Source organism: Lagenorhynchus albirostris, chromosome 2 (assembly GCF_949774975.1).
Source record: "Lagenorhynchus albirostris chromosome 2, mLagAlb1.1, whole genome shotgun sequence".
Classification (NCBI taxonomy): Eukaryota; Metazoa; Chordata; class Mammalia; order Artiodactyla; family Delphinidae; genus Lagenorhynchus; species Lagenorhynchus albirostris.
The window spans coordinates 70,376,246-70,403,593 of NC_083096.1; the positions used below are offsets into that span (position 1 = coordinate 70,376,246).

General features: G+C 54.8%; 1 protein-coding gene and 1 non-coding gene across 2 annotated transcripts; one reads left to right on the forward strand and one right to left on the reverse strand.

Annotated features, from left to right (window-relative positions):
- Window positions 1-1,083: 1,083 nt before the first annotated feature.
- On the reverse strand, window positions 1,084-25,425 carry VANGL2 (VANGL planar cell polarity protein 2). The gene is made up of 8 exons (XM_060142256.1): window positions 25,141-25,425; window positions 9,763-10,023; window positions 9,503-9,623; window positions 6,983-7,590; window positions 6,055-6,191; window positions 5,406-5,541; window positions 2,158-2,389; window positions 1,084-1,344 (listed from the first exon to the last, which is right to left on the reverse strand). The coding sequence occupies exons 2-8, from the start codon at window positions 9,831-9,833 to the stop codon at window positions 1,084-1,086; spliced, it is 1,566 nt and encodes a 521-aa protein (XP_059998239.1). The 5' UTR covers window positions 9,834-10,023; window positions 25,141-25,425.
- Window positions 21,235-21,343, forward strand: LOC132516655 (U6 spliceosomal RNA). Its single transcript, XR_009539462.1, has one exon. It is a non-coding gene; the product is annotated as a U6 spliceosomal RNA (small nuclear RNA).
- Window positions 25,426-27,348: the final 1,923 nt, after the last annotated feature.

Genomic DNA, 27,348 nt, shown 5'->3' on the forward strand with positions numbered 1-27,348 from the left:
TCCCCCCAAAAAAGAGATGAGGCAACAGGTCTCTGGAGCTGAGAGAAGAGACAGCAAGACTGGGGATGGCTGGTGAAGGAAAGAAAAACATTTGGCTGGGATCACCAGGGTGGGTCAGGGTCTGCAAGCCACTAATTCTGTATAGGAGTCTACGTGGCATCCTTCACTGGGAAGGGGGAGACCCATCCCACCATGGTGGGAACACAGGTGAAGGAAGTTCCGAGGGTAGGGGTCAGCGATGTTCACGGGGCTCTCTCCCGACCTTCCCCCAGGGGCTGCACAGGAAAGACCCCTTGGAAGAAAGGTACTGTCTGTCCCCCAGGGCCCAGGAAAAGTGGTCACAGAGGGTTTCCATCTCAGTTTGCCTGTGGTCACACGTGACCACACAAATCAGAAATGGAAGGTAGACATGTCAGGGTAAAGGATGGGATCTTCCCTTGCTCTGAGTATGTGTGGATGGGGGAGAGAGGCTCAAACAGCTGGAAGCAAATAACCCTGGCAGGGAGGCCCCGGATTCTGGGGCTGTGTAGGAGGATGCAGGAGGATCCTTGCCCAAGAACTCCGGCTTGGGGTGAGCGGGCAGGGGGAGCAGATCCACCTGCCGCCAGGAGGCCGCAGGTAGTGCTGCTCAGGAGTTTGGCACCGTGGCTCTCTGGAGTCAGATCGGAGCCCCCCAGAGAAATCCTTTTGGGGGCCGCTGGATAGAACTGCTTATAAGAACCTGGGTTCGAGAGTGGGGCTCAGGTGGGCCCTGTGCCCTTTCAGAAGAGACTGTCACCCGGGGAAAGGAGAGGGAGAGAGGCACTGGTTCCTGCAGGGCCGGGAGTGATACAAAAGTGAGGGGGGTGGGAGAAGGAGAGGGAATTTCCCAGGTACTGTTGACAGAAGGATGGTCTCTCCAGGTTCACATAAGGTAAATAAGGAAGAGGGGAGGAGACAGGTGGGGGGGGTGGTTAATTCAAGTAGAAAAAAAAAACTAGAGCAAGAGGAAGAAGGTGGCAGGAACATGGCAGGGCCTGAGGGCCACGCCCCCACCACCCTCAGGAGCCCCCCGCGTCTCCCACTCCCCCTGCTGTTGCACAGTCACACCGAGGTCTCAGACTGCAGCCTCATGACAAACTTGTGCGACTTGGGGTCCACAAATTCCTCGGAGAGTTTGAAGAATGGGACCTTCTTGGTGCTGACCACTAGGCTGAAGTCCTGGCGTTTCAAGAGGAAAACGATGCCATCCTTGAGCCCGTTGGTCACCGGCTCCTCGCTCACCAGTGTCCACTGTTTGGCCAGCCAGCGTTCCTTGTGGTACTGGATGGTGGGTCCAGCCGCCAGGTACCGCTCCAGGAAGGCCTGAGGAAGGGAGAAGGGACTTCACAGGAAGTTCTCCCTCCCACCCACCCTCCTTTACCCCTCGGGGGGTACAGCTTCCAAAGACCACCAAGATGTCCCCAGGCTCACTCTCTGCGAACGATCTCAGAATGTCAGAGCAGGAAAGGGCCTGAGATCATCTGCCTCAGACCCTAGTTTATCAGTGAGGGATCGGGAGCACACGGAGGTGATACGGCTCAGTAGGGTCAGGGCTGGGACTCAGCTCTCCTGACCCCTCATCCCTGGCACCTGCTATGACCTGGGCAAGCCCTCCCTCGTCCTTCCTTCTTCTCCCTTCTGCTCGTATAGGTAACGTCCAGCAGGGCTGCACCAGCAGAAAGCTAGAGGTGTCACAGTTAAAGTGCAACATGTTTAATCACCTGTTCCCCAAAGATGGCTCAGGGGATGCAAGTCTAGGAAGCTGGCCGTAGAGCTGAAGGGTGGGAATGGCTCAAAAAGAGCACAGTGCAAAGAACATCTTCTGGAGGTGAGGGAGGTAAAGGCGGGAGTTTGGATCTGAAAATTCCGGAACCCCTACAGAGATGAGAAATAGGTCTCAACCATTCCCAAAATGGTCCTGAAACTCCCTGTTCTCCTCACCACCTAAGAACTTTACCCCATGCAGAGATGGAGTGGATGGAGTACGGATGACAGAAGAGACTATACAGAGGTAGAGATGAGAGAGAGAGGGATGGAGGGTATGGAAGGAGGTGAGAGAATAAGGGAGAAGGAAGTGGAAAGGAAGGGGCCAGAACTGGGGAAAGAGGAAGGATGCCGGGGGCAGAATGGGCCTACCTTGGGTGTCATGTCGTGAGTGATGCAGAACTCAAGGTGCTGCAGGATGCTCTCCATGGTGTGGTAAGGCTGCTGCTTGGTGGTGCGAAGATACTTCTGCATGGCACGGGCCATGGATGCGAAGATGGCCTGGGCTGCCTCCCGTGGGTCCATCACCTCCCTGGGGTTCTTCTGCTCCTCTTCCTGCAGCCGCTTAATGTGAGTGAAGGCCTCCTCCACGGCCACCACAAGCCTGGGGGACATGAGGAGTATGGACCAGACGCCAACCTCTCATCTTCCCCCCAGCTTCAGCCCTCCAGCAGCCTGAGCGAGGTCAGGCTTTTGTGCTCTCCCTGAAGCAATACGCACCCAACTGGAGTCAAGAACCAGGCTTTGGGGCTTCCCTGGTGGCGCAGTGGTTGAGAGTCCGCCTGCTGATGCAGGGGACGTGGGTTCGTGCCCCGGTCCGGGAAGGTCCCACATGCCGCGGAGCGGCTGGGCCCGTGAGCCATGGCCGCTGAGCCTGTGCGTCCGGGGCCTGTGCTCCGCAACGCGAGAGGCCACAACAGTGAGAGGCCCGTGTACCGCAAAAAAAAAAAAAAAGAACCAGGCTTTGGGGGCTGTGTGTGTGCATGTGAACATGCATGTGTGCAGCTGGGTAGATGGGGAGGGTCTTTCCCCCTCTAGGGATAGGAAACAGCTGTAGTGCTCAGTGAGCTCAGCCCAGGGACCCAAGGAGGACAATCTAGTGTCAAACCCAGAGAGACAACTATGGATCAAACCCTAGAAAAAGCCTTCTTAAGACCCGCCAAATCACACTTCAGTGGGTGAAAAATTAATAGCTATAACTACATCAAAATGACAGACGTCTATTCAACCAGGACAGCATGGGCAACATTAACTAACACCTGGGGTGGGCAGAGGTAATGCAAAATATATGCTGCAAATCAAGAAGGAAGAGGTAAGAACAGCATAGAAAATGGGCAAAGGAGTGAACAAATAATTCGTAAGAGACCTGAAAGACTGAAAAAGAGATGAAGTAGTCACTGGATAGTAATCAGAGACTTAAAATGTTAATAAGATACTACTTATTCATCAAAATGGAAAAAATTAAGAAGATGACTGTCATCCAAATATTGGTCAGGATGGTGGAAGATTTCTCTGAGTACTCTGCGGTGATGAGATGCAACAAACCAGATATACAGACAAGGGTGAATCTCAAAAATATACTGTTAAGGGGGAAGCAGGGAAAAGAAGCCAATTTACATTAAAAGCATAGAGACATACAAAACAATACCAGTATCCGGAAACCCAGGAACCTGGGGACTTCAAGCAGCTTAGGATGGGATTCTGGGCTAAGTAAACGTGTGGATCTGTGTAAGTCTACCATGTCTCTGTTTATTCTTTTGCTTCCCCCAAGTGTCTCAGTAAAGTTTCTTTTGAAAAAATCCTTTTGACTCAGGATCTGAACTAAGGGAAACAGTTTTCTCCTAGTTACAACCAAGGTAATGGGGAAGGCAAGCGTCCCCTATGGTGGTGGCAGCACAGGAGATCCAAAGACCCTAGTCAGGGCAAAGGTAGAGGAGGAAGGGAACACCTCCGGTTTCCTTCCCACGAGGGCCTTTTCTGAGACAACTGGAGACTTGCTGGAATGTCACAGAAATGGAGCTGCTGACCTTCAATCCACTACAGCCTCGTGTAAGAACAGGGTCAGGGCTACCTTTCTCCCTGGAAGTCTGGAGATCATGTGGGAGGAAGGGCAGAGTTCCATGACCCTCTGCTCCTCCTCCATGGAAATCCCAACAGACCAAACTAGCATTCACATAACAATGTGAACAGGAAAAAAGGAGAAGGGCGGACAGCGTTTAAGAATTTACCAAGATATGGGCACTAGAACCTCATTTATTTTTCCCCCGGGAAATAAATGGATATTATTTTATTTTATTTATTTAATTTTTTCACGTCTTTATTGGAGTATAATTGCTTTACAAGGGTGTGTTAGTTTCTGCTTTATAACAAAGTGAATCAGTTATACATATACATATGCTCCCATATCTCTTCCCTCTTGAGTCTCCCTCCCTCCCACCCTCCCTATCCCACCCCTCCAGGCGGTCACAAAGCACTGAGCTGATCTCCCTGTGCTATTCGGCTGCTTCCCACTAGCTATCGGTTTTACATTTGGTAGTGTATATATGTCCGTGCCACTCTCTCACTTTGTCCCAGCTTACCCTTCCCCCTCCCCGTGTCCTCAAGTCCATTCCCTAGTAGGTCTGCGTCTTTATTCCCGTCCTGCCCCTAGGTTCTTCATGACCTTTTTTTTGTTTGTTTGTTTCCATATATATGTGTTAGCATATGGTATTTTTTTGCAGGTAAGAATGTACCATCTGTTGAGCAAGCCTACAAGATCTACTGGAAGGAGGGCTAATCTAGCCTCAATCTCTGCCATCGCCAGGGAGGCGCACATCCTTTAACAGTCCCTGCTCCACTGTGTAGGCAGAATTCAAATGCCCCATCCACTTCCATCAGATGCCCATCCTCTGGTTATCCAATAATCTCAGTACTGGGCTTCCCTGGTGGCGCAGTGGTTGAGAGTCCGCCTGCCGATGCAGGGGACACGGGTTTGTGCCCCGGTCCGGGAAGATCCCACATGCCGCGGAGAGGCTGGGCCCGTGAACCATGGCCGCTGGGCCTGCGCGTCTGGAGCCTGTGCTCCGCAACAGGAGAGGCCACAGCAGTGAGAGGCCCGCGTACCGCAAAAAAAAAAAAAAAAAACCCAATAATCTTGGTACGTTTTGCAGATGCAATGAAAGTGCTGAGTCAGCTGACTTTAAAATAAGGAGATTATCCTGACAGGTCTGGTCTCATCACATGAGCCCTTTAAGAGCAGAGTTTTCTCTGGCTGGTGGCAGAAGTCAGAGACAGACCTGGTCTTGCTGGCCCGGAGGAAAAGGTGAACTGCCTATGGGTCCAGGTGACAAGGAACTGATTCTGCCAACAACCAGTGAGCTTGGAAGGGGACTCAGGCTCAAATGAGAGTCATCTTGATTTCAGCCCATGAGCCCTGAGTGGAGGGTCCAGCTCACCCGTGCCTGACCCATGGGACTGTGTTTGCAGCACCGGGTTCATGGTGATTTATTAAGGCAGCAACAGAAAGCGAATGCACACACCTCACCCATATCATCAGCAGTTACAGAAGCCGATGGTCTTCCTCTCCCCAGCCTATCCACACCCAAGAGCCCCCAGCAACCCCTCCTCCCCCAGGGACCCACCTGGCCCTCCTCTTGCGCACCCTCCGCTCATGCTCGGCCTCCTCGTAGTAGTACTCGTTGTGGCTGTTGTCCCGCCTCCGGGCCGCTGCTGCAATCACAGCCCGGGACTGGCCCGTGGAGTTGTTGGTGCTGTTTTCTGCACAGGAGCAGGAGAGAGAGGGGATGGCCACTTCAGAGCGTGGCCTCCTTTCTCGCTCCAGGAAGTCTGGAGCCAGCAACCTGACGCATCCAGAGGAAGCTGTGTCCACCCCCCAGCAATACCTCCCGTTCCCAACCCTCCTGGCCGCGTCTGGGAGAGGCCCACAGGAAAGCAACAAGGAAGGCACCGGAGGGCAGGAGTCCCGCACATGTTCCTCCCCAGTGCAGGAGGTTCTGGGGCTCAGAGAGCGAGGGCTTAGGACCAGGGCTGATGAGCAGATGCAGAGGAGCCAGATTAAGGGGACGCACCATAGCATAAAGGGACAGCAAGTAGAGTCAGCAGCTAAGACCAGCCACCTGGAGTTAAGGGAAATGACAGAACAGAAGGGGCTGGGACATGGGCTGGGGAAAGGAGAAAGCAAGGGAAGAAGGGGGAAAGAGAAACAGGAGGCAGGAACTTGGGAATCCTGCTTGGGAGGAGACCAGGAGGCCGAGGAGCAGGGCCGCTCACCCTCTCCGAGGGAATACACCTTGAAGCCAGACACTTTCTTGGCCAGGACGGACTTGGGCAGGTTGAGGAGGGCAGGGTTGTAGACAGGGAAGTCATGGTAATACTTCTCCAGGATCCACACTGCCACGCGCTGGATGCTGTGGGGGACACGGCAGGAGGGGGAGGGAGAACGGACAGACAAGGGGCGCAGGGGGAGGGACACATCAGGGCAGGTTGGCAGGGCAGGAGAGGACAGAGGGCAGGGACAAGCTGCTTCCAAGGAGCCTGGCTCAGGGCCTGAGGTCTACTTACCAGGCTCCCAAGCCTTCCCCAGGGCTGGGCCTGCCATTCCTTCCCTGCCGTGCTGAAGCCCAGGGGAGAAAGGGCATTGGGCCGGGGTCCCCAGCCAAGGATCACTTCCTCCCCTCCATCATTCTCCCCTCAAGATTCCCTGCAGGACCAGGAGGCGCTATTGATGCTCTGGATGGCCAGGGCGGGCATCCTGCCCACAAGTTTAGGGGGGCTGAAGAACTCTCCTCATTATCTTTTCCTCTGCGGGGGAGTCCCTCCTCTGGCCAGCTCATCTCTGTGACCACTGACTGAGTGCCCTCAAGGGGCTGTGCCTCCGAGAAAGAGCTAGAAACATGATTCCAAAAAGCCCCTGTTCATGCCCCAAACCTTTATCCTCTTCGGTCCATCCCTCTCTAAGATCCCCGATCTCTAACTGTCTGTTCATCTATTCACTCCCAACTCCTGACTCCTGCCTTACCTGCTCCAGGACCCTTAGCCTGACAAACGCTGTTGAAAACCTAGGATGTACAGAGTACGCAACTCTGTCCCACACAGCCCTCCTAACCCGTCCCTTCCAGCCCCACTATCACACCCTCCTACCCTACGGTCCTCTCAGCCTCCTCCCCAGGCCCGTCTGCCTGCCCCGACGTGCCCATACCTGAGATGGCCCACGTTGTAGAAGCGGCTGGCCCCGTCGGTGGAGCGCACAACCTTGAGCGTGAACTGAGGCTGGAGCTGGCGCAGCTCCAGGAGGACCACAGCCAGGTAGTGCACGAAGAGCAGGGCATCTACCAGCGACACGGCAAACTGCACCACGCCCTGGTAGCTGCGCTCGCGGGCGTCCAGGATGCGCACGCCGTAGAAGAGCCAGTAGGAGACGACGAGCAGGAAGACGAGTACCATGAGCAGGGCACGCAGCACGAAGACACGGGGCAGAGAGGCCTTGGGCCGGCGGAAGAACAGGGCCCAGCTGCCCAACAGCAGGATGAGCAGCTTGAAGGCCACGGAGATGAAGAGGCCCTCGCAGGCCGTCCCGCACGGCTCCAGCTCCTCCCGCCACAGCAGTGGGGGCAGCAGCAGGAAAGCCAGCGGCGTGAGGAAAGACAGCAGGGCCAGCGTGGCCCCCGCCGCCACGCCCAGGTGCCGGGAGCAGTCCAGCGGGACGCTGTCCTCCATGTCCTTGGCGATGCGCGTGAGGTCATCATGGGAGATGCTGTGCTCCGAGGTGCCCGTTACTACTGTGGTCGTCTCCCCCCAGTTGTCGTCCTGCATCAGGAGGGGCCGCAGCAATGTGGGGATAGGAGGAGGAGGCAGGGACACAGGAGAAAAGGTGAGCGGAGAGAAGACAGAGAGCAAAGCAGGGAGAGGAGAAAAGAAGGTAATCAACAAACATGCGGCCATCAAAGTATTTACTGAGCTCCATGGCATGCCCAAGCCTGGCCTCTGCAGAGATGGGGCATCTGAGACCTGGGCCCTGTGGGAGCTTCGTGCCATCAGCCAGACAGCAAAAAACTACCCATGTACCCTCAGAGCAGAGGGTACAAGACAGATGCCAGGGAGCCGCTCAGCCAGAGACTGGGATCCGAGGTCAGACTCTCCAGGCAAAGCGGGCAGGCTCGAGCAGGCCACCTGCAAGGCCAGGATAAGCAACAGGTACCTATCCTCCAAGCACGGAGAGCCACTCAAGGTTTCTGGTTAAGGGAGTGACCTGACAAAGGCAGCGTGGTGAAGAGAAGAGGTCACCGGGAGGAAGGGTTGGGGAAGGTGAGTGGCTAATGAGGGGCATGTGAGACGCAGTGCGGACTCGGGGCCACTCTGGGTCTCTGGTCCGCCTGGCTGGCTCTATTGGGCCATCTGAATGCCCACCACACAGGGGCTGCCTGTTCCCGGAGGCAAGTGGGTGGACAGGCTGAGGTCCCCTGGTGCCCTTCTGAGCGTGGTCCACTCAAGCTGTTTCTCTGCAGGGGCTGGATGCCATCCCTCAGAGGAGCCCCAAGGCCACCAGTGGTCATCCGTGCCTACACCCTTAACTCGTGGACAGTCTGGGAATATGGAGTCACATTTTGACACCCAGGGGATTCAGGCTACAGGACAGAGACACAGAATGGGGAGTGTAGGAGACTGCCTGGCAGGGTCAGAGACTAGGGGGTGGAAGAATCTCCTCCCCGAGGAAAGGAGAAGAGTCTGACCAGAAGATGAAAAGTGGAGGCGCTGCCTGCTCTCAGCTCAGGGAACCCTAATATGACCCTCAGTCACACTGCCGAAGCACTCCAAGCATCAAGGGCCTGGGGAATCATCAACAACAGGAGCTGATCAGGTCTCAGGGTCATTTCAAGAATTCAGGAGGCCAGGTCTCTGGGAGAAGATGGGATTGGGAAAGAGAGAGAAAGAACATTTCCCTCAGGTAGTGATCTGCTCCCAAGACCCAGGAATCCCCAGTGTCAGTCACAGAGATGTCCTGTGAAGTCTCCAGCCCCCTAAGATGCTCCCAAGAAGAAAGAAAAGGAGGAATGAGACATGGACAACCTCACAGTCAACTCAAATCCTGCCTCTGCCTTCTGCCCGCACTGGGTTCTGCCCCCTGACCTCCCTGCCAGGTGCACACAGTGGGCCAGAGAGGCTAGACCAGGAGCAACCTGCTCAGCCCTGTCCCAGAGAACTCTCTTGCAGAACCTCCTCCGTCTCTCCGGGCTCACTTCTTCTCCCTCCCCTTTCTCCATCGATTCCTCCCACCTACCCTAAGACCAGAGGTGCTATTCTAGAGTCCGACACCAGAGAGCGCTGGAGTGCCCATGCCTTTAGGCACAAGGAGAACTCAAGGCTGCCACACCCCCAGCCCCCCCACTCCAGATTCCCAACCCCCTAACTGGCGGGCCTGAGCCCAGAGGAGCCAGGCGATTCCCATTACACAGCCCAAGTCACATGGGTCATAAAGACGAAAGAGGCTGCTGCTTCCAAAGGGATCTCTGAATTCTACTGAAATTCTACTGCATTCTACTGAAACAAGGTCCTGGCTTGGGACACTTGGCAGAAGTATGACACAAGATGCCCTCCCTGATCTGGTCTCTGTCGGAAGACACCAGGTTTCCAGGCCCTTCCCCTTTCTCATGGACCTCTAACTTCTCCAAGGATCAGTCTGGAAAACACCTGGCCTAGACCTCATCCCCCTGACGCTCACCCGCTCATCCCCTCTCGTGGACTCATTGTCCAGCAGGGGCTCCCCTGGAGCCTGGATCGTCACCGACTTGTCCCCACGGCTCCCGTCTCGGCTCTTAGAGCGGTGTCGGTCCCGACGGTCCCTGCAGCAGGAGGCCAGGGGAACAGGCACATGAGGTCAAGGGGAGGACCCGGGTTTCTCCGCAGCCACCCCCAGTCCACCACCCCTGTGCATGCTTCCACCCCTCCCCCCCACCTGCGTCACGCCCCACGCACACCCACCTGTGCTTGCGGGAGCTGCGGGAGTGGCCCGACTTGTAGGAATACCCTGAGTACTGGGACTCGGTGTCCATGGCGTCTGAACGCCGCGCCTTGTAGCGCTCCAGGGCCACAGGCTGGGGCCTTTTGGGGGGCCCCACTGCCACCTCCTTTAGCACCGACTTCTTCAGGCCAAGGGGCACCTTTAGAAAATCAACCGTCACCCTGAGGGACTCTATTTTGCTGGACGGGTGGGCTGGTCTCAGAGAAAATCAAGCGGCCGTCCTGAGGAGAGGAAGCAGCTGATTAGGGGGAGCTGGAGCTTTCCGTGGGGTCAGAGTGGAGAGGAAGGCCATCCCTAAGAGGCGGCTGCGGGAAGCTCAGGGCAGCCTTGCCACTACCTGAGAATATTGCACCCAGCTTCCTGCTCTGTCCAGTGGGCCCAGTTCCTCCTGCCCTGCCTCCTAGAAAGAGCACCCCCAGACTGTGCCCAGGGCACAGGGGTGGGGGAAGAGGGCCAGCAAAGGCCACCCAGAATGACCCAACACTGGACCCCCTGCCGGGGAGAACCAGGCAATGCTTTCCTATTCTCAGCCAGGAAAACTAAGACTTGGAGAAGGCAGGTTCTGGCCAGGCCAACTGGTTGGACCCGTGGAGACCATAGCAGGAGGCAGCTAGCTCTGCCCAGAGGCTGCCCCAAGCCTCTCCTTCTCTCCCCTCATCTCCTCCCGCTCATAAGTTCTGAGTGTGCCCACAGGGGACTGCCTGTGGCTGCTTCTCCTGGCATCCGCTCCCCAGCATCTACGGCAAACACACCCACAGTTACTGCCAGGTCAAGTTGGCGGCTCCCCCCCGAGGCTGTGTGTGTGTGCGTGTGTGTGCCTGTGTGTGCTCACAAGGCGGGGGTAAGGAATGGAAACTACAGATCACGTGGTGGGGGGCAGGAGGAAAAGCCGAGTAGAAATCATTCTCTGACAACCTAACATCCTGAGGGGGGGGGCAGGAGGAAAAGCCGAGTAGAAATCATTCTCTGACAACCTAACATCCTGAACTAGGCAAGGTCATGAGCTGAGGGGCAGCATCTTTCTTCTATACTTTCACCTTCTAATTCTGCAGGGAGAAGGACCTCTCCTTCTCGTCTCCTCTCTCACTCTCAACCAAATCCTGCTCATTCCTCAGAGCGCAGCCCCTACCCCCTCACGAAAGCCCCCACCTCCCCCAGCACCCAATGTTACATCTTCCCCTCCAACCCCGACCCCACCATCATCATCCCCGCGCACTGAGCAGTCATTTCCTACCTTCACTCGCTGAGTCACCAGCTCTTGCTTAGGCTCCTTCTAGGAACCATGTACCCTGCTAAGCCCTGGGTACAGTGGTGAAAAGACCCTGAGTTCACAATCTAGCGGGGCAGGTGCACGCTAAACAAGTAAACAGGTGAGTATAAACGACAGTGATGAAAGGAGAATGATGAGGACAGTAGGACAGGCAAGTCTGGGGAGCGGGGCTCGTTTAAACTGAGTGGTTCCAGAAAGCAACAGCCAAGCCTGAAAGAGCACAGGAGTTAAGCAGGCAGAGCGGAGGGAGAAGCCTGCAGAGCTCAGAATCCCCCGTGGAAGGCCAAAGGCAGCAAAGAGTTGGGTGGACCAGTGGAGCCGGAGCTGCGGAAGGGAGAGGGCAGTGGAAGGTGAGGCTGAAGAGGTGGCCGGGGGCCGGGTTATTGCAAACTCCATGGGTCAGGGGAAGAGCTCATGGGAAGCCTGCAAAGGGTTTTAGCTATGCAGGTATGGACTGGAGAGAGGAGAAAGCATAAGTAGGGAGATGAGTAAAGAAGCAACTACTGGGCTTAACCTCATGGCGCAGTGGATAGGAGTCTGCCTGCCAATGCAGGGGACACGGGTTCGATCCCTGGTCAGATAAGATCCCACATGCCGCGGAGCAACTAGGCCCGTGCGCCACAGCTCCTGAGCCTGCGCTCTAGAGCCCGCAAGCCACTGCTACTGAGCCCGTGTGCCACAACTGCTGAGGCCCACATGCCTGGAGCCCACGCTCCACAACAAGAGAGGCCACCGCAGTGAGAAGCCTGCACACCGCGATGCAGAGTGGCCCTCGCTCGCCGCAACGAGAGAAAGCCCGCGTGCAGCAACGAAGACCCAACGCAGCCAAAAATAAATAAATAAAATTAAAATTGAAAAACAAAAAAGCGACTACAGTGGTGAGGCTTGGATGGGGCAGAGCAGCAGAGGAGATGGGAAATAGTCACTTTTGCGACATACGTTGGTGGTAGGACCAACAGGACTTAATTGGACTGCGTGAGGGGGAGGGGAACGTCAAGATCTCTGGCCTGAGCAAGAGAGTAGGTGGTCGTGCCATTATTAGGTGGGAAGACTGGGGAGGAAGTTGGTGAGTTCAGTTTCCACTGTGCTGAGTTCATGGCTGTGAGACAGGCTGTGGAACAGGCAGCTGGTGTCAGAGGAGCTGGACTCAGAAAAGAGTCTGAGCTAGAGGTATGGATGGTGTGCAAGGTTAAGGGAATGGATGAGATTACCCAGGGAGAGGGTTAAATAGGGGGTCCCTGAGAACTCCAATATGTAAACGTGTCCGAGGAAAGGGATCAGGCAAAGGGGCTGAGAAGGCAAGGCCAGAGGAGCCTGGAAGCCAGAAGAGTGGGCTGTCACGCAGCCAAGAATTAGAGCGTTTCAAGGTAGGAATAAAATCAGCCAGGTGCTGCCAGAGGTCAGTTACGTTCATTTGCTTTATGTAGTTGTTAACGTTTCTCCAACTGAACTGAACCATCAGTAACTTGAGAATAAGAGCTAGGATTGATACATATTTGTATCTACCGCCTTCCCATGGGCAGATAGCAAGTAACTAATACGCACCTGACTCTCAGGGAAACTGCAACGACTGTAGGGAGGTGAAATCAATGCTAAATCCATTCATTTATCCTCCTAACAGAGTTATGTGGAGGCACTCCACGGCCTAGTGATGTCTGTCAATAGCCCCATGTCAAGGCAAATGTGTGACAGAAACGCACTTAGGAAAACAGAGACACAGGATCTTAACCCACCCTAAACCTTTCTAAAAACCTTTGCTACAAACAAGGCCCTGTTCATCTCCCTGTCTGTTAATTACATGTTGGGCTCCATGACCCCGTCTCCCCCAAGAACCCATTCTACTGGTCTAGTCCCTGATACAGTCCAGACACATCACCTGCAGCTCTCTTGCTGTGGTTCAGCTTATTCTTTCTAGTCATCCTCCTAAAAACTGAATTTCACCAGGAGGTTCAGAGAGAACTGGGTTACAGAGTGAGACAGGTGGAGAAATAAAGACGAAAAGGACTGCCATGGACTCCAGTCCAGACAGAGACACCAGAAGCCAGACGCTCCATCTCCCCAGCCTGAATTCTCATGTCTGCCAGAGCCAACAGCAAAAAGAGCCTGGGATTTGCAGCCAAGTGTCTGAATTCCAAGCCTAACTGTCCCACTGATGAGCTGTGTGACCATGTGCAAGTTACTTAACTTCTCTGTGCTTGGCAGCCTGGTAGGCTCATTGGTAAAATAGGGAAAATGATACACACCTCGTGCGGTTGCTGTACGTATCCTGGGGGTAAAAGAAGTACTTTAATAAACTGCTCAGCAAGTAATAAGTTAAGCAATTAATACACTCTGGCTTCAGGATCATTCCTACTCTAATCCCCAGATACTTCCTCTGAGACCTGGGAAAGAGGTGGTATAAATCCTGCTGCTTGTACAACTGAAGTCACACACACACACACACACACACACACACACACACACACACGCGCACACACACACACACACACCAGAACCACCACTTCAAACACACGCAGGAGGGAAGCTGATGCCATTGTACTTCCCCTACAGATAAATTTCAAACCAGACACGGGTGCCAGTCCCCTCCCAGCCCTTTGTTCTAAGCTGCCCTGGCCTAAAGCTCCCTACCTTCCTCCCAGCTACTCATTAAAGACCCAACATAAACCCAGCTCCCCTGGCCTGCTTCTCCCACCCCTACCAACCCAACTCAAGGTGCCCAGAAAGCACCAAAACATGCTCCTTCCTCCCCTACCAAAGGGAGGGGCCAAAAATGAACCCAATTTCTGAGGCCCTTGCCTGCTGTTCCCTCAAATACCCCAGGGAACTAATCCAAGCACTGGAGAGGCTGTGGGGAAGGATGGGAGGTGAGCAAAAAGAAGGGCAGAAGTTCCCCTTGTTTAATCGGTCTCAGGAATCAGGGGTTTGGAGGGTCTCCCAGGTGGGCAGCGTTCCCAGGGAAGAGAGTGGGGGAGGGGATCGCTGGATGAGATCAACAAGTGGAAATGTGGGAGGCATGACAGGACTGGGAGGGAAGTCCAGACTTGCTGCAGGGCAGGGAGTGCCCTGGTTTGGGGGGTGGGAGACTGTAAAAGGGAATGTGTTCCATTGCTTTTCACCTTGCCCCCACCCCACCCCAGACACACAAACACACTCACCCGGTCCCCTGCTCAAACCAACCATGGATTATCTGGGGTTGGCCAGAGAGGAGAGTGGGAGGGAAGAGAGCGGCCGTCACAAAAAGGAGACCCTTCTCCCCTCCAAAGGCCTTTCAGAAATAAAATTAATGGAATGTGTCTCAGTATCATCCCAAGAGGACTGGGAGGAGGGCTGGGGGGGGAAATGTGGGGGCTTTTGTCCCTGCTGCCCAGCTTCTCCCACATTGATCACCATGGCAACCAAAGCCCCCTGTTGCCTAGGTGATGGCAGCCCGGTCCTGGAACCCATACCCAGCATCCCAAGCGAGAGAGGTTATGGAGGTGGGGGGGTAGGGACAGAGGGGGAGAGAATGGGGTTTCTCCTCTGGCGGCCCCAGCTTTTGTATGAGCTCTGGGATCGGGTTTCTTCAGGAAACAATCAGAGGCCTCTGGAAAAAATACACTCAAAACCCGGCAACAGGCAAAGGGAGTAAGGCCCTGGGTGGGGTGGGAGGCATCGGAGGGGTTTGTGTTGGCCAAAAGTCAGACCAAGACTAGCCCCTTCCCCACTGCCCCACTCAGAGGAGCAGCCTAGGCAGACAAGGCCTCGGACACAGACGCAGGCAGCCCCATGCGAGGCGCGTGCTGAGGACCAATGACCAGACGGCAGGCGGCCGTGGTCACCACCTCCCCCTGCTGCTCTAGCCCGGGGCTATCCCACCACCCGGTCCCAGCTCCTTTCAGGCCTGGGGTGGGGAAAGGAGGCAGAGACAGGACCCAGATCGGGCTGGCGGAAGGAACTCTGGGAGCAGGGCAACCAGGTAGAGAAGAAGGTGGGGAGGGGACAGAACACAAACATGCACTCAGAAAGGGCGCCTGCAGTTCCTCGTCCTTACCGAGGACAGGGCTGGGAGTTCCAGACCCGAGGCGCAGCGGAAGGCGCTTGTGTGGGATTTCAGAATGCACTTCCTGCTGGAGGGGGGAAGAGGATAAGAAAGAGGACAGGAAGCCAAAAGTTTTCATCCTACAGGAGCAGTGCTCCGATAGGGCCAGTTTTTAAACAAATGGCCTTCCTCTCCTCAGGCCAGGATGGGCAAGGGTGGTCCTGCCTGGATGCAAGGAAATGGGCATGATCACCTCTTTAGACCCTTCCTGCAGAGGAGTCTGTGGACCCTTGCCCATTAAAGGTCTCTGATTCCTATAATCTTCAAAAATACTTAAACACTGTGCTGTACATCTGAAACTAACACAACAGTGTAAGTCAACTATACTTCAATTTTTTTGAAAAGGTCTCTGATTCCTACACAAGAGCCTAAGTCTTACTGCATGTGCCCTGCACCCTCTTCCCCACTACAAATCATGGGAGGTGTGGACATGTGGGCCCCCAGCCCCATGGCTCCCTAAGCTTCACCTACCACTGCCTCTGTCCAAGGATATCAATGTGAGTTCCACCCAAAGTGCTGGATGCCCACCCTCCTGGGGGGCACCGGAAGTCCCATCTCCCAGCCCAGTATCCAAGGAGCTAGATGTCTGCCCAGAGAGACCAAGCACCTTGCCAAGACATCAGCTAGTGTGAGGGAGAGCAGATTCCAAGTCACAACTAACTGTCCCACTTGGTTTCTCCTCTTTGCCACATCACTCCCTGAGTTTCACGGATGTGCTCAATCCAGGCCGCCCTGTCAGACACTGGTAGAGGCAGGAGGTGTCCGATGTGGGAGGAAAATGCAGCACCTAACAAGCTCCCAGGGAGGAGAGGGAGGTTCCCGAACCTCTGACTGTGCCCACATCGTTCTCCACGCCCCCCCCCACCACAGGAGGAGACAGTGGACTGACCCACCCAACTCTCGGTAGGTCCCAGCACTAAGCTAGAAGAGGCCTTCCAGGTGCACCCCCAAGTTTTACAGATAAAAAGGTAGGGCCCAAAGAAAGAAGGGTGCTAGCTCATGGTACTACATCCGAGGCAGCCCTTTCTGGCCTCCACCGTTAGAAAGACCTCACTAACACTGTGACTCTGAGGCATGCTCCTCTTGGAGTGAGACCAGGTTCCTCCACGACACTCCTCCTGGACTCTGGTTCCTGGAATAGCCAAGACTGTAAGATGGCCAGGACAGGAGAGAATTCACTGGCTCCTGCCCTACCCCTTCTTCCTCAGTGACAAAGGGACAGAGACTAGACAGGCCTAAGCTTGTTGAGACAGTTGAGACTGAAGAGCCCCTTCCCCTGTAAGGGCTGGTTTCTGCCTCCACCCACCGACCGCTCCTGACTGAGGATCTCAGTGTTCCTTCCTCATTCCCATCCAGCCTTGCGCCACGGACGAATCCTGCATCCTAGGAGGCCCATGCTGGGTTCTCCCTACCACGAAAAGAACTAAGGCACAAAGTGGGCCAGGACCAGCCCCAGGCCCTAGACCAAAAATGGGATTTTGCCCCCCCCGATTCCTGTACCCTGAAAAAGGCCCCTGTGTCCTTAAGTGACAGCACTGTCCAGGAGGCCAGAGAGAACAGCTGGATCTCAGTGGGCTGAGGGCTAGGAAAGAGCCGGAAGCAGATGTCCAAAAGCTGGTACCACGCCCCGCCCCTGCCCTGTTAACGGGCACTTTCCCAGGATGGCCCCAGACATGAGCTCCCCCTCCTTAGAGCCCTGGGGCAGGGGGCAGGATCCCTCTCCTCACTGGGCTGAGTAGCAGGGGCAGAGCCGTGCTTGGGTCACACAGACAGTCTATGCTTCCAGAGCAGCTGTTCCCCACCAGACCCCAGTGCAAGGAGCACAGCAGGGGAGGGCCCATGGACTGGGCTCCCGGCCAGGATACCTGAGCTTGCATTCTCACTGCAAAGGAGCTAGGGAAGCCACCGCCAAGCCCTTCTCCACCTCCTTCCTTAATTTCTCTCGATCTAAAGCAGAGGGGGAGACTGAGGACCCTCCAAATCCACAGACACACTTAAGCACAGACACAGGCACATGTACACCTCGTATTCCCCCTCTGAAACCTGGAATGGCTCCTGCCTGCCCCGCCCAGCTCCACCCACCCTGGCCAGGCAGGTTCTGTAAAGACCTGCTCTGCTTTCTCTCCAGCGCGCCCACCCCCACCCCGGCTCTCAGAAAGTCCCTGCCCCCAACGCACTGCACACAAGTACACGCATGTTGCACACACACAACAGCGCTGCATTCCCTGCCTCCCCCAGACCCATTCCCAGTCGGTCTGGAAAGGAACACTGGGCGGGAGGAAGGAGTGCTCGGTAGAAGGGGCCGGTAATCCCTTTGGCATCTGTCCCAGGTGGAAGCCAGAGGGGAGACAGGATGCTAAGCTGGGGAGAAGGTAACCGGGGCTTCTAGATGCCTGGATGCTCTGTTAAATTTTCACCAATGAGCAGGCCCCATAATTCCCACCCACCAGGCTCTGAGCTTCTCCCTCCCTCAGCTAGGGCAAAGGACCGGCCCCTACGTGCCCACCACGTAAGCTGCGGAAGAGCCAAGAAGGAAAATAGGCACCTTGAGTTGTCCTCAGGGACAGGAGAAGGTGGACAATGGGAGGCGGGCAAGCCACGTTGACCCAGAGGCCAACTCCTGTGCGCTCCACATGCCCACCCTCACGGAAAACAAAAATGCCTCCGCCTCTTCTTAGCCTACTGTCCTAGGTGGGCCCCACCTGTCCCTGACCCCAAGAGACCTTCAAAGCCTGCTCACCCAGGGCCCGCCTCGGGGGGAGGGGGGGCGAGTAGAAAGCAGCCCCTCGGGATGAGGAGTCAGCCAACCTTAGGTCTGCACGTGGACGGGGACAGCTGTGACGTGGGGACCCTGGCAACAAAGGTCGGTTTGTGTGGGGAAAGCAGTAGGGAGGGCCTAAGGGTGCAAGACGCAGTGTGACTCGGGGTGCGGGTGGCAGGCCTGGCTCTCCCTGGGTCTCCCCGTTCTGAAAACCTTCTCCTCCTGCTTCACTCCAGGGCCTCTGACCTGGTAAATCAGCCGGTTCTTATCTAGGAAAACCGAGCCAGCTGAAAGGCCCAAGCACCAACCAACCCCCACTGTCTTGACAAACCCACCACCTGAGGTTTTCACTCTTTCTGAGGAGCCTCAACATCCCCCACCCCTTAAATCTGCCACCCCAATCTTGGAGTAAAGCAGGGGACAAAAATAAGTGTTTCTGTTCACACTCGGTTGCTTTCCAAGTTACTGCATTCACACCTCGGGCTCAGCACCTGTTCCTGTGTACCTCCACTCACCCTAAAAAGCCAGAGCCCCCTCCCCAGACCCTCACACACAGACACACTCTCTCTGCTAGCCAGAATGGGGGAGCCACGAGCTCTCTGGTGAAACTCTCTGGGGTCTGAGGGATATTGTTAGGGCGTTGCTGGAAAACTCTACCGACAACGAGGGCCAGGCCCTTCCAATCAAAACAAGACTCCATGGGTTATGGTGGCCGGAGCCCCCACGTGTGAAGTGACCCAGCAGACAGGAACAGGCCAGCCCCCCGGGGATGTTCTGCCCAGGTGGCAGGCCTGCCCCAGGCTGTGACAACAAGGTGCTCCTCCTAGGAGACCCCATTCCTCCAGCAGACTGACACCCTCCCTCAAGGGTAGAGTTCTCTACTCCTCAGGCTGACATCTGGACTCATGTCTGCTTTTCAGGAGGTAGGGGAATTATTCAAGTTCGAGATGAAAGGCAATAATGAACAAAACCTGAACTAAATGAAATGAGAGGAGGGAAAGGTGGAAAGAGCACTTTGGGAAACGGAAGAGAAACGACATCAGATAGACCTAGCATAGCCTCTGAGGAGCTATGTAATCTTAGATGAGTTGCTTGCCCTCTCTAAACCTCAGTTTTCTTATCTGTAAAATGGGGATAATTGTGCCAACTTCAGAAGGTCGAGCGTTCAATGAAATAATGTATACAGAATATCACGGAGTCAAGTATGTAACAGATGCTCAATAAAATGTTAGTTTCCACCTCTTTCTACTATAGAGGGTGCACAGCCAATCCCCTTCACTCCCTGTTCCCATAACCTCATTGTGAGAAGTAAGACCCCACCCAGAATAAGATGGAAACAACACTTTGGCTACAGTGCTGGCCCCAGCCCCCAAATGACGGTCCCTCTCTAACTTAGACCACACCCAGGTCTGAGAGAGCAGCCAAAACCCCTCATCACACTCTCTGCCTCTTTCCTCAGGGGCTCCTGGATCCTCCAGCCTCTCTCTTCCCCTCCCTCCTTCCACATTTACAGTGAGGCAGGGCCTGGGCTCTAATCACCTCCTTCTCTCCTGCAGGCGCTAAGCTCAGCTGTGTGTGGAGTGGCAGGAGAAGGGGGCCCCAAGCCTCCCGCCCCACTCCAGCCCCCAACTTCCCACTCTCCCCTCTCACTGACCCACCCTGATTACCGGGAAATCCTCAGCTCTGCTGATTCTAAGCCCACTTCTCCCAAACCCGTTCCCAGCTGTCATGTCTGTAATTACCAGCCTTGCCAGGGGCATCAGACAAGCACAGCAACACCTAATTTCCAAAGGGCGCCACCACACAAGGCCTCTGCCTCCTACTCTGAACCAAGCAGTGTGGAGAAAGGGATGGAGAGAGTCTTCCTGACCCACCTCATTTCTCTCCACATCACAAGACAAGAGGTGACAGAAGGTTGCCCAAGGGCTTCCCTGGTGGTGCAGTGGTTGAGAGTCCGCCTGCCGATGCAGGGGAGGCGGGTTCGTGCCCCGGTCCGGGAGGATCCCACATGCCGCGGAGCGGCTGGACCGGTGAGCCATGGCCACTGGGCCTGCGCGACCGGAGCCTGTGCTCCGCAACGGGAGAGGCCACAGCAGTGAGAGGCCCGTGTACCTCAAAAAAAAAAAAAACAACAGGGAAGGCTGCTGGGGAACGAGTGTGAGTAGGATTTACTCCCAGGCCTTTTCCTTCACCTCTGCTACCAAAATCTCCCCATGAACAGGGTTACCCACCTGGAGAGCGTGAGAGAAATTTCAGGTCAATTCAGAGAGAGGGGAAGTCAATGCCCAGTAAAACAGGAAGACGGGTACCCACAGGGATGAGGGCAGATGCATACTGGAGGGAGCTGCCCAGGAAAGAGGAAGAAAGAGCAAGTTTTAAAAAGTCCCATCTGCGACCCAGACTCTGAGAAGAGGCAATAAAATATCCCAGCCTCTCCTCTCCCTAATGCCTCCAGCCCCAGCCAACCACAAAGGACTTCATTTTATAGGCAGGGAAACTGAGGCCAAAACCCCAGTTAATACTTCAAGATCCAATAACACCAGCAGCATTTGGCTCACCAGCACCCCGGGTTCCTTCTAGCTCATGCTCAGCCTCTACCTGCAGCACCCTCCCCAGGCCCCTCCCTGCCTGCCTAACTCATCCTTTAAATCCAGCTAAGGTTGGTCCACACAGTGGAATATGATTCAGCCACGAAAAGGAGTGGAGGTGTGATGCTACAACGCGGATGAACCTTGAAAAAATTATGTTAAGTGAAGGAAGCAAGACAGAAGGTCACACATTGTATAATTCCATTTATATAAAACAGCAGAATAGGTAAATCCATAGGGACAGAATGCAGATTGGGGGTTGCCAGGGGATGGGAGGTAAGGAATGGGGAGGATACATTAACTTGTATCCTTAATGGGTACAGGTTTCCTTTTGGGGATAAGGAAAGTGTTTTTAGATAGAGGTGGTAGCCGCACAACACTGTGGGTGTACAAAGTGCCACTGTTCACTTTAAAATGACTAATTTTAGGGAATTCCCTGGCGGTCCACTGGCTAGGATTCCGCACTTTCACTGCCGAGGGTGCGGGTTCGATCCCTAGTCGGGGAACTAAGATCCCACAAGCCGCACGGCGTGGCCAAATAGATAAATAAATAATAAAATGGCTCTTTTTTTTTTTTTTTTGCCCACACCACGCGGCATGCGGGATCTTAGTTCCCCGACCAGGGATCGAACCTGCACCCCTTGCAGAGTCTTAACCATTGGACCACCAGGGAAGTCCCTAAAATGTCTAATTTTATGTGATGTGAATTTCATCTCAGTTAAAAAACATCCAACTGTGCTCACTTCGGCAGCACATATACTAAAAAATTGGAACGATACAGAGAAGATTAGCATGGCCCCTGTGCAAGGATGACACACAAATTCGTGAAGCGTTCCATATTTTTGAGAGGCCCGCGTACCGCCAAAAAAAAAAAAAAAAATCCAACTAAGGTCACATCTCCTCCAGGAACCCTCCCTGACACCCATGCCAGGACCAAGCACTCTTGCTCTTCCGGTGGCCCCCTGAACACACCTCCATATACTACTCACTGGGTTTCAGTGAATTGGCATGTTTATGCACATTTTCCCTAGGAAAGCCAGTCTTATTCACCCCTCCATCCCTTGTGCTTCACACAGCACCTGGCAAACAGTAGGCAGTGCCCAATATGGTCTGCCAGAAGAAGTGCAGAACCAAGGCCTAGCTCTCCTCCCCAACCCAGAACTCATGCCTTTAATAATCATCAGTCAGAACCCAAACCATTCCAGGTAACGTTTACTGAGGGCTTCCCAAGTGCCAGGCACTGTGTGAAGTACTCTCTCTATATTACTTCATTTAATCCTCATAAACCTAAGAGGTAGGGCCTATTATTAACTCCATTTTACAGGTGAGGCTTCAAAAGTTATCTACTCTATCTGAGGTCTCAGAACTAGGAAATGGCCAAACTATAATTTAAGAGCAGGCTAAAACCCAGGGAAGGAGGCCACTAGAGGTTCCTGGAGGAAGGCCCAATCTGGGGAGGGAGGATAGTGCCTTTTTTTTTTTTTGTAAATATTTATTTATTTATTTGGCTGCGCCAGGTCTTAGTTGCGGCAGGCGGAATCTTTGTTGCGGCGTGCAGGATCTTTTAGTTGTGGCATGTGGGTTCTAGCTCCCTGACCAGGGATCGAACCCGGGCCCCCTGCACTGGGAGCACAGAGTTTTAACCGCTGGACCACCAGGGCAGTCTTGAGGATAGTGTCTTAAGACATCTAAGAGGCTGAGGAATAGGTTTTAAGAACCTGCCCAATGTCACAACACTATTAAGTACTAATTCCAGCCAACTCTGCTGGACGCTTCCCTTTGGCCTCACAGTGTGGGGAGCTGCTCAGGGAGGAATACCAAGGAAAACTGAAGACCCTCAAGCTCAGGGGATGATGGGCATCCCAGATCTCTTCACTGTTCCCCACAAAGCTTCTGTTAGTCAAGTTGATCCCCCTCTAACTGAAAGGACCTCTTGGAAACCAAGTAAGCAGATAAAAGTCTGTCCTGCTCTAGGGACAGGGAAGGGGGCCCTTCCTCAGATCTCGAAGGAGCAGAGAAGCAGAGGGGGCACACCAGAGAGGCCGGTCCCAGAAGAATTAGGGGGAGAGAGGGCAGAAGCAAGACAATGGGGGAGGAGGGGGCAACGCGGCCACTAGTTCCAGTATGAAGTACTTTCAGAGGCGGCCTTTCCCAATGTCTGACCACAAGTCCTCTCCTCCTTGGAAGAGCCCCCCAACACACACCAGTATAATACATCATGCATGCAGTGAGAGGCCAGGAGCAAACAAGGTACCCTGGAAGGTACCCCAGAGCACACCATCCTAGATGCAAGAACCTCACTCGCCCTGGGAACCTTACCCATCAGATAGGTGTCAGGTTTGGGGCAATCATGCATTTTTTTTAATCCAGTCTTTTCCTTCTCTGCCCCACCCCTAGTCCCAACATTTTCTGCTCTTAATCTGGGGGCTTAAGAAAGGTGGGGAGCCCTGAGGGCTAAAGAGGGAACATTCCAATTGCACATGCCCATTAGGAACTCCCATTAGGGAATTACCCAGAGACCCTAATGGGCCTGTGCATTCACAGCCTCAGCTCCTAAAACTGGGTGCCTCGATCTAACCTCTGGCAGCAAAAGGAAAATGACTGAGAGTGAGATGGGCAAACAAGGCATGCATCCCAAAGATGGCCAGCCCCTTCTCTTCATCCCAAAAGAGAAAGAATGAAAGAGAGAGAGAGAGGGAAAGAGACAGAGAACGTAGATGCTGCTTCTCTGGGGACAGATACATCCACTTCCCACCGCACCATCATGACGGTGAGTACAGCCCTGGATGAGTGCCTGCCCCTTCCCCACCACAGGGACAACTGTCCTCCTGGCAAGCTCAGCCCCTATTCCTCACCCTGAGACCTGGTCCCAGACCACAGCTCCATCCCAGTCATGCTTCTCACCAGCAAAAAGAAAGTGTGATAAACCACACAGACACACCTGCAGACACTCCTGAAGAAACACCCTCCACTGCCCTCCCCAGAGCTCCCATGCTACCTTCTCAACCCCTTCCCTTCCCTTGGGAAGGGAACCCAAGATGTTACGCACCGGCTCTCCTTCCTCCGGCCTCCATCCCATACCAAAATCCCAGACTCCTCGGGAACTATAGGATCCTAGAGGCAGGGCAGTTTTTGGACTCTGAAACAGCAAACTCCAAGATGGCTTTACAAGAAAACTGTGGCCTGAGGGGCCTGAACTTGGGCTGGGAAGCCAAGAATGTAGCCTCTCCAAGCACTGGAACCCTATCTATAAGGTGGAATAAGAGGATGTCCCTCTTTTTCTTCTCCCTGACTCCTCCAATCCCCCAGATTCCTCTAGGACTACAACCTGAACCCCTGTTCCCTATTCCCCACAACACACACCCTTGTCCAAAACAGGCACCTCATAAAATGGCCCACTCACTCCCACCCATAGGTCTCAGATACTTAAGGCACTACCCTCAAAACCAGGGCAGGGCCATCCAAGAAGCCTCAGGATCCTCCAGGCAGCCCTCCTTTGGGGCTCTCTGCCAGGAAAATCTGCCTGCAGAGGCAAGTGGCAGTACCCCCAATACACACTCAGAAATACACACACCACCTGTGTGTGGTGTGGCAGGCACACGCTGGTACTTATCTATCAGCACAGGTTTTACACACAAGAGAACACATTCACTCGCATCCCTTTCCAGTACACAGATGCACACACACCTATCCAGGTATGCCCCATTCTGCCCCACACCCACCTTCCTCAGTACCTGTCTATCTCTTTCCCATAAACCCCCACCCAGTTCACACACATAGATACACACCCCTTCCCCACAGTATACCCATAAATACATATCCAAACACACCACAGATACATGGTCAGCTCCTCCCTGGGTGCACACACACTCAGGCACAGAAAAACACCTTCACCTCCAAACCCACCTGCAGGAACACGCAGCACGTCAAGGTGCACACACACACACAAAAACAAAGAATCATGCACATTGATGCTCCACCAGGCCTTTAAAACTCACCAATGCAGAGCCCACAGCCCCTGAAATGGGTAAATATGAGTGGAGAGAGGGATGCCGGCGCCTGTCCTCTGGGCCCCTATAGATAACACAGTGTCCGGGTCTCTGGCCTCCATCCCCATCCTCGACCTGCACGAACACCCCCTATACTCTCCTCGGGCGGGTCTCCCCAGACTCCACATCACACCCTCACTGCATACCTGCCCCCGGCCCTCCCCACACTTCTGAGGTGTGCATGCACCCCTAAACACCCTCGCCTTCCAACACCTCCAGATTTCGATCCTTCCACTGCCTCTCCCCCCACCTCCAACACACACTCCCAGCCTTTGACTTCAACCGGCTCCCCCGGTAACATTAAGGCCCCCGCCGGGCGCCGGACCCCGGGCCCAGGAAAGTCCCCGGCTCTCCAGGCCCGGGCTCCGCCCCCTCCCCACGCGCCCCTTCCTCTCCCCAAAGTTGGGGGGCACTCTGCTGTGCAGTGGGGGAACGGACCGGAAGGGGGTTATCCCGCGCCCCCCTTCCCCCATACGCCACCCCACTCGCTGGGGGACTGGGCACCCCCTGGCCCCTTGCATGATTGTCCCCTTTTCTGTTTCCTTTTTTTTTTTTGCAAACTTTGCCCGCGCCCCTTCGGCCCGGCACTCACCAGCCGCTGCGAACTGCCGGGTGGGCTCCGCCGGCGCCCCACTCGGTCCGGCGCCTTTGTATCCGCAGCGTTCCGGGTCGCTACGAACTCCGCGCTCCCGGACGGGCAGCGCGGACGATGGGGGGTGTAGAGGGGGGCTCCTGAGTCTGGTCGCCCCCTCTCCGTCCCAGATCGCAGTCTCTTCCCCCTCAGGGCCCCAGGGGCAGGGGGCCGGGGGGAATGCGGGGCGCTTAGGCTCCCATGGCGGGACCAAGGATCAAGGAATCAGGGATCAGGAATCAGATCGGGAACCGGCGGAGGAGGGGGAGGGGGCGGAGGGGGAGGGGACGAGAGCCGAGGGGGTGCAGGGGGCGGGGGAGCGCGCGCTCCCGGGTGCCGCCTCCCGGCTGTTCCCGCAGGCACCGCCCCTCCCGCCGCCGCGTCCATTGTCTGCGGCCCCGCTCTTCCAAGAGTCGGCGCCCCCCCCCAGCCCTTCGCCTTCAGATTCCTGGCGGCCCTCCTGGATCCCGGGAATTGCCGGCGGGACTGTGACCCCGGCCCCGAAAGGTGGTCTGGGGGATGCCTCGATTCCTGTCCTGGGCCCACCCCGCAGCAACTCCTGGGGCTGTTTTTCTCCACCCGCCTGTCGGAGACAGAGCCCCCCGACCCCGAGGGGTGGCCGTGTTCAATTCTTTAGGGCCCAGACCCGGCTACACGAAATCCAGTGCAATCTGGGACGTGGAGAGATTGAGTTTTTCCTCCCTCTAGGGCTGCGAGAAGAGAAAGTCATCCCTGATTTTAATTAGTGGCGAGAAATGCTCCCTTCTTCCCATGCATACGGGGATTTCCCTGACACAGTCGCCACCATATCCCCCGGCTTCCAAAAATAATTTAATTACTTGGTGTTCTAGCTGCGAGCGGCGACCGCTCAGTCAGTCTGGGACGCTCTCTTCATTAACACTTTTTTCCTCCCCTCTGGTTTGAGCGTTGGGATTAATTACAAAGGAAACCCTGCCCTGGGGGAGTGGGGGAAGGGAGACGACGAGGGCGCCGGGAAGTTTGGATGGCAGGGGAGAGAGGCCCTTCTCCCAGGAAACCTCCAAGTGTAAAAATGCGTTGGCCTATCGGGTCCCTAACCCCAAGCAGGCAGAGTTCTTGGCCCCAGGGTTTCACGTACACTGGAGTTGATGGCGCTACGCAGGGATTGTAGGGTATCACAAGTATCCGACATAATCGGGCATTTCTGCTTTAGAGTATGCCAAGAAACCAGTTGAGTTTCATGAAGTGGGGCAATAGCTTTGAACCCACCAAGATTGACCCCCCACTATAAAAGTCTAGGCTTGTGAAAAGTACATGTACTCCTTGGAGTGAGTGAAAGCAAAAGTATTATTATAATGTCATTAGTATTGTGTGCAACCCGCACTTACCTAGAATAATAATACTTCAAAAGCACCTTTGCACACTTCACCTCTGGCAGGGCAAGGCTCTCTCAACATCTCAGCGTCTTAGGGCTTCCAGTCCTGATACCTTCTCACCCAACCCTGTGATTAAAAAGTCTCAGGGTAGGAGACTCCCAGCCTCTCTGTTCCTGACTTGTTGGGGATTTTTCTCCTCTCTGATGAAAAAATTTTTTCTGAGACATAGTCTCAGACTTTTTGGTCATCCATTCTAACCTGACCAAAGATGAGAACAGAGTCATCTTCACCTGCACTGTGACCATTCCAATATGTCATTCTTTAGGTCTTAATAGAGCCTTAAGACAGACTTCCCTTCTTCACCCAAACCCTTGCCTTTCCTCATACAGTACTCTCTTCCCACATCATGGGTCAGCAAGTGACTCAGCACCAAGGCTGCATGAAATATGCAGAATCATCATTTCAGGTACCCAAGTCTCTGCATGCATTCAGGTGTTCATTTGCTTGGCGCCTATAATATGCCGGGCGCTGGGCTGCAATGGAGGTCCTGCCGGTGTGGGGGACGTTGGCAGGAGAGCTGGGGAAGGGTAAAGGGTGGTAGAGAGGGCTTAGGGTGCTCCCAGCCCCGCCCAGAGCACACCCCCGGTGCTGGGCAGCAAGTGTGTAATTTGACACAGTGTGGGGAATGTCCTAGCTGCCACAGCCCCAGCTGACTATCCAGCAGGTTTACTGTGAACTGTGTTCACATGATGGTAGCCTGTTTCACAGACCTCAAAAGGGCCCAAAGAATAGGAAACACTGCTTCTGATGCCAG

Excerpts from the sequence above, each read along its gene's own strand:
- VANGL2 (XM_060142256.1), bottom strand. The coding sequence starts at position 9,833 with ATGGACACCGAGTCCCAGTACTCAGGGTATTCCTACAAGTCGGGCCAC. Across the intron at positions 7,591-9,502 it reads CCACGAGAGGGGATGAGCGG|GACGACAACTGGGGGGAGAC; the intron begins GTGAGCGTCAGG and ends CTCCTGATGCAG. Across the intron at positions 2,390-5,405 it reads GTGCGCAAGAGGAGGGCCAG|GCTTGTGGTGGCCGTGGAGG; the intron begins GTGGGTCCCTGG and ends CATGTCCCCCAG.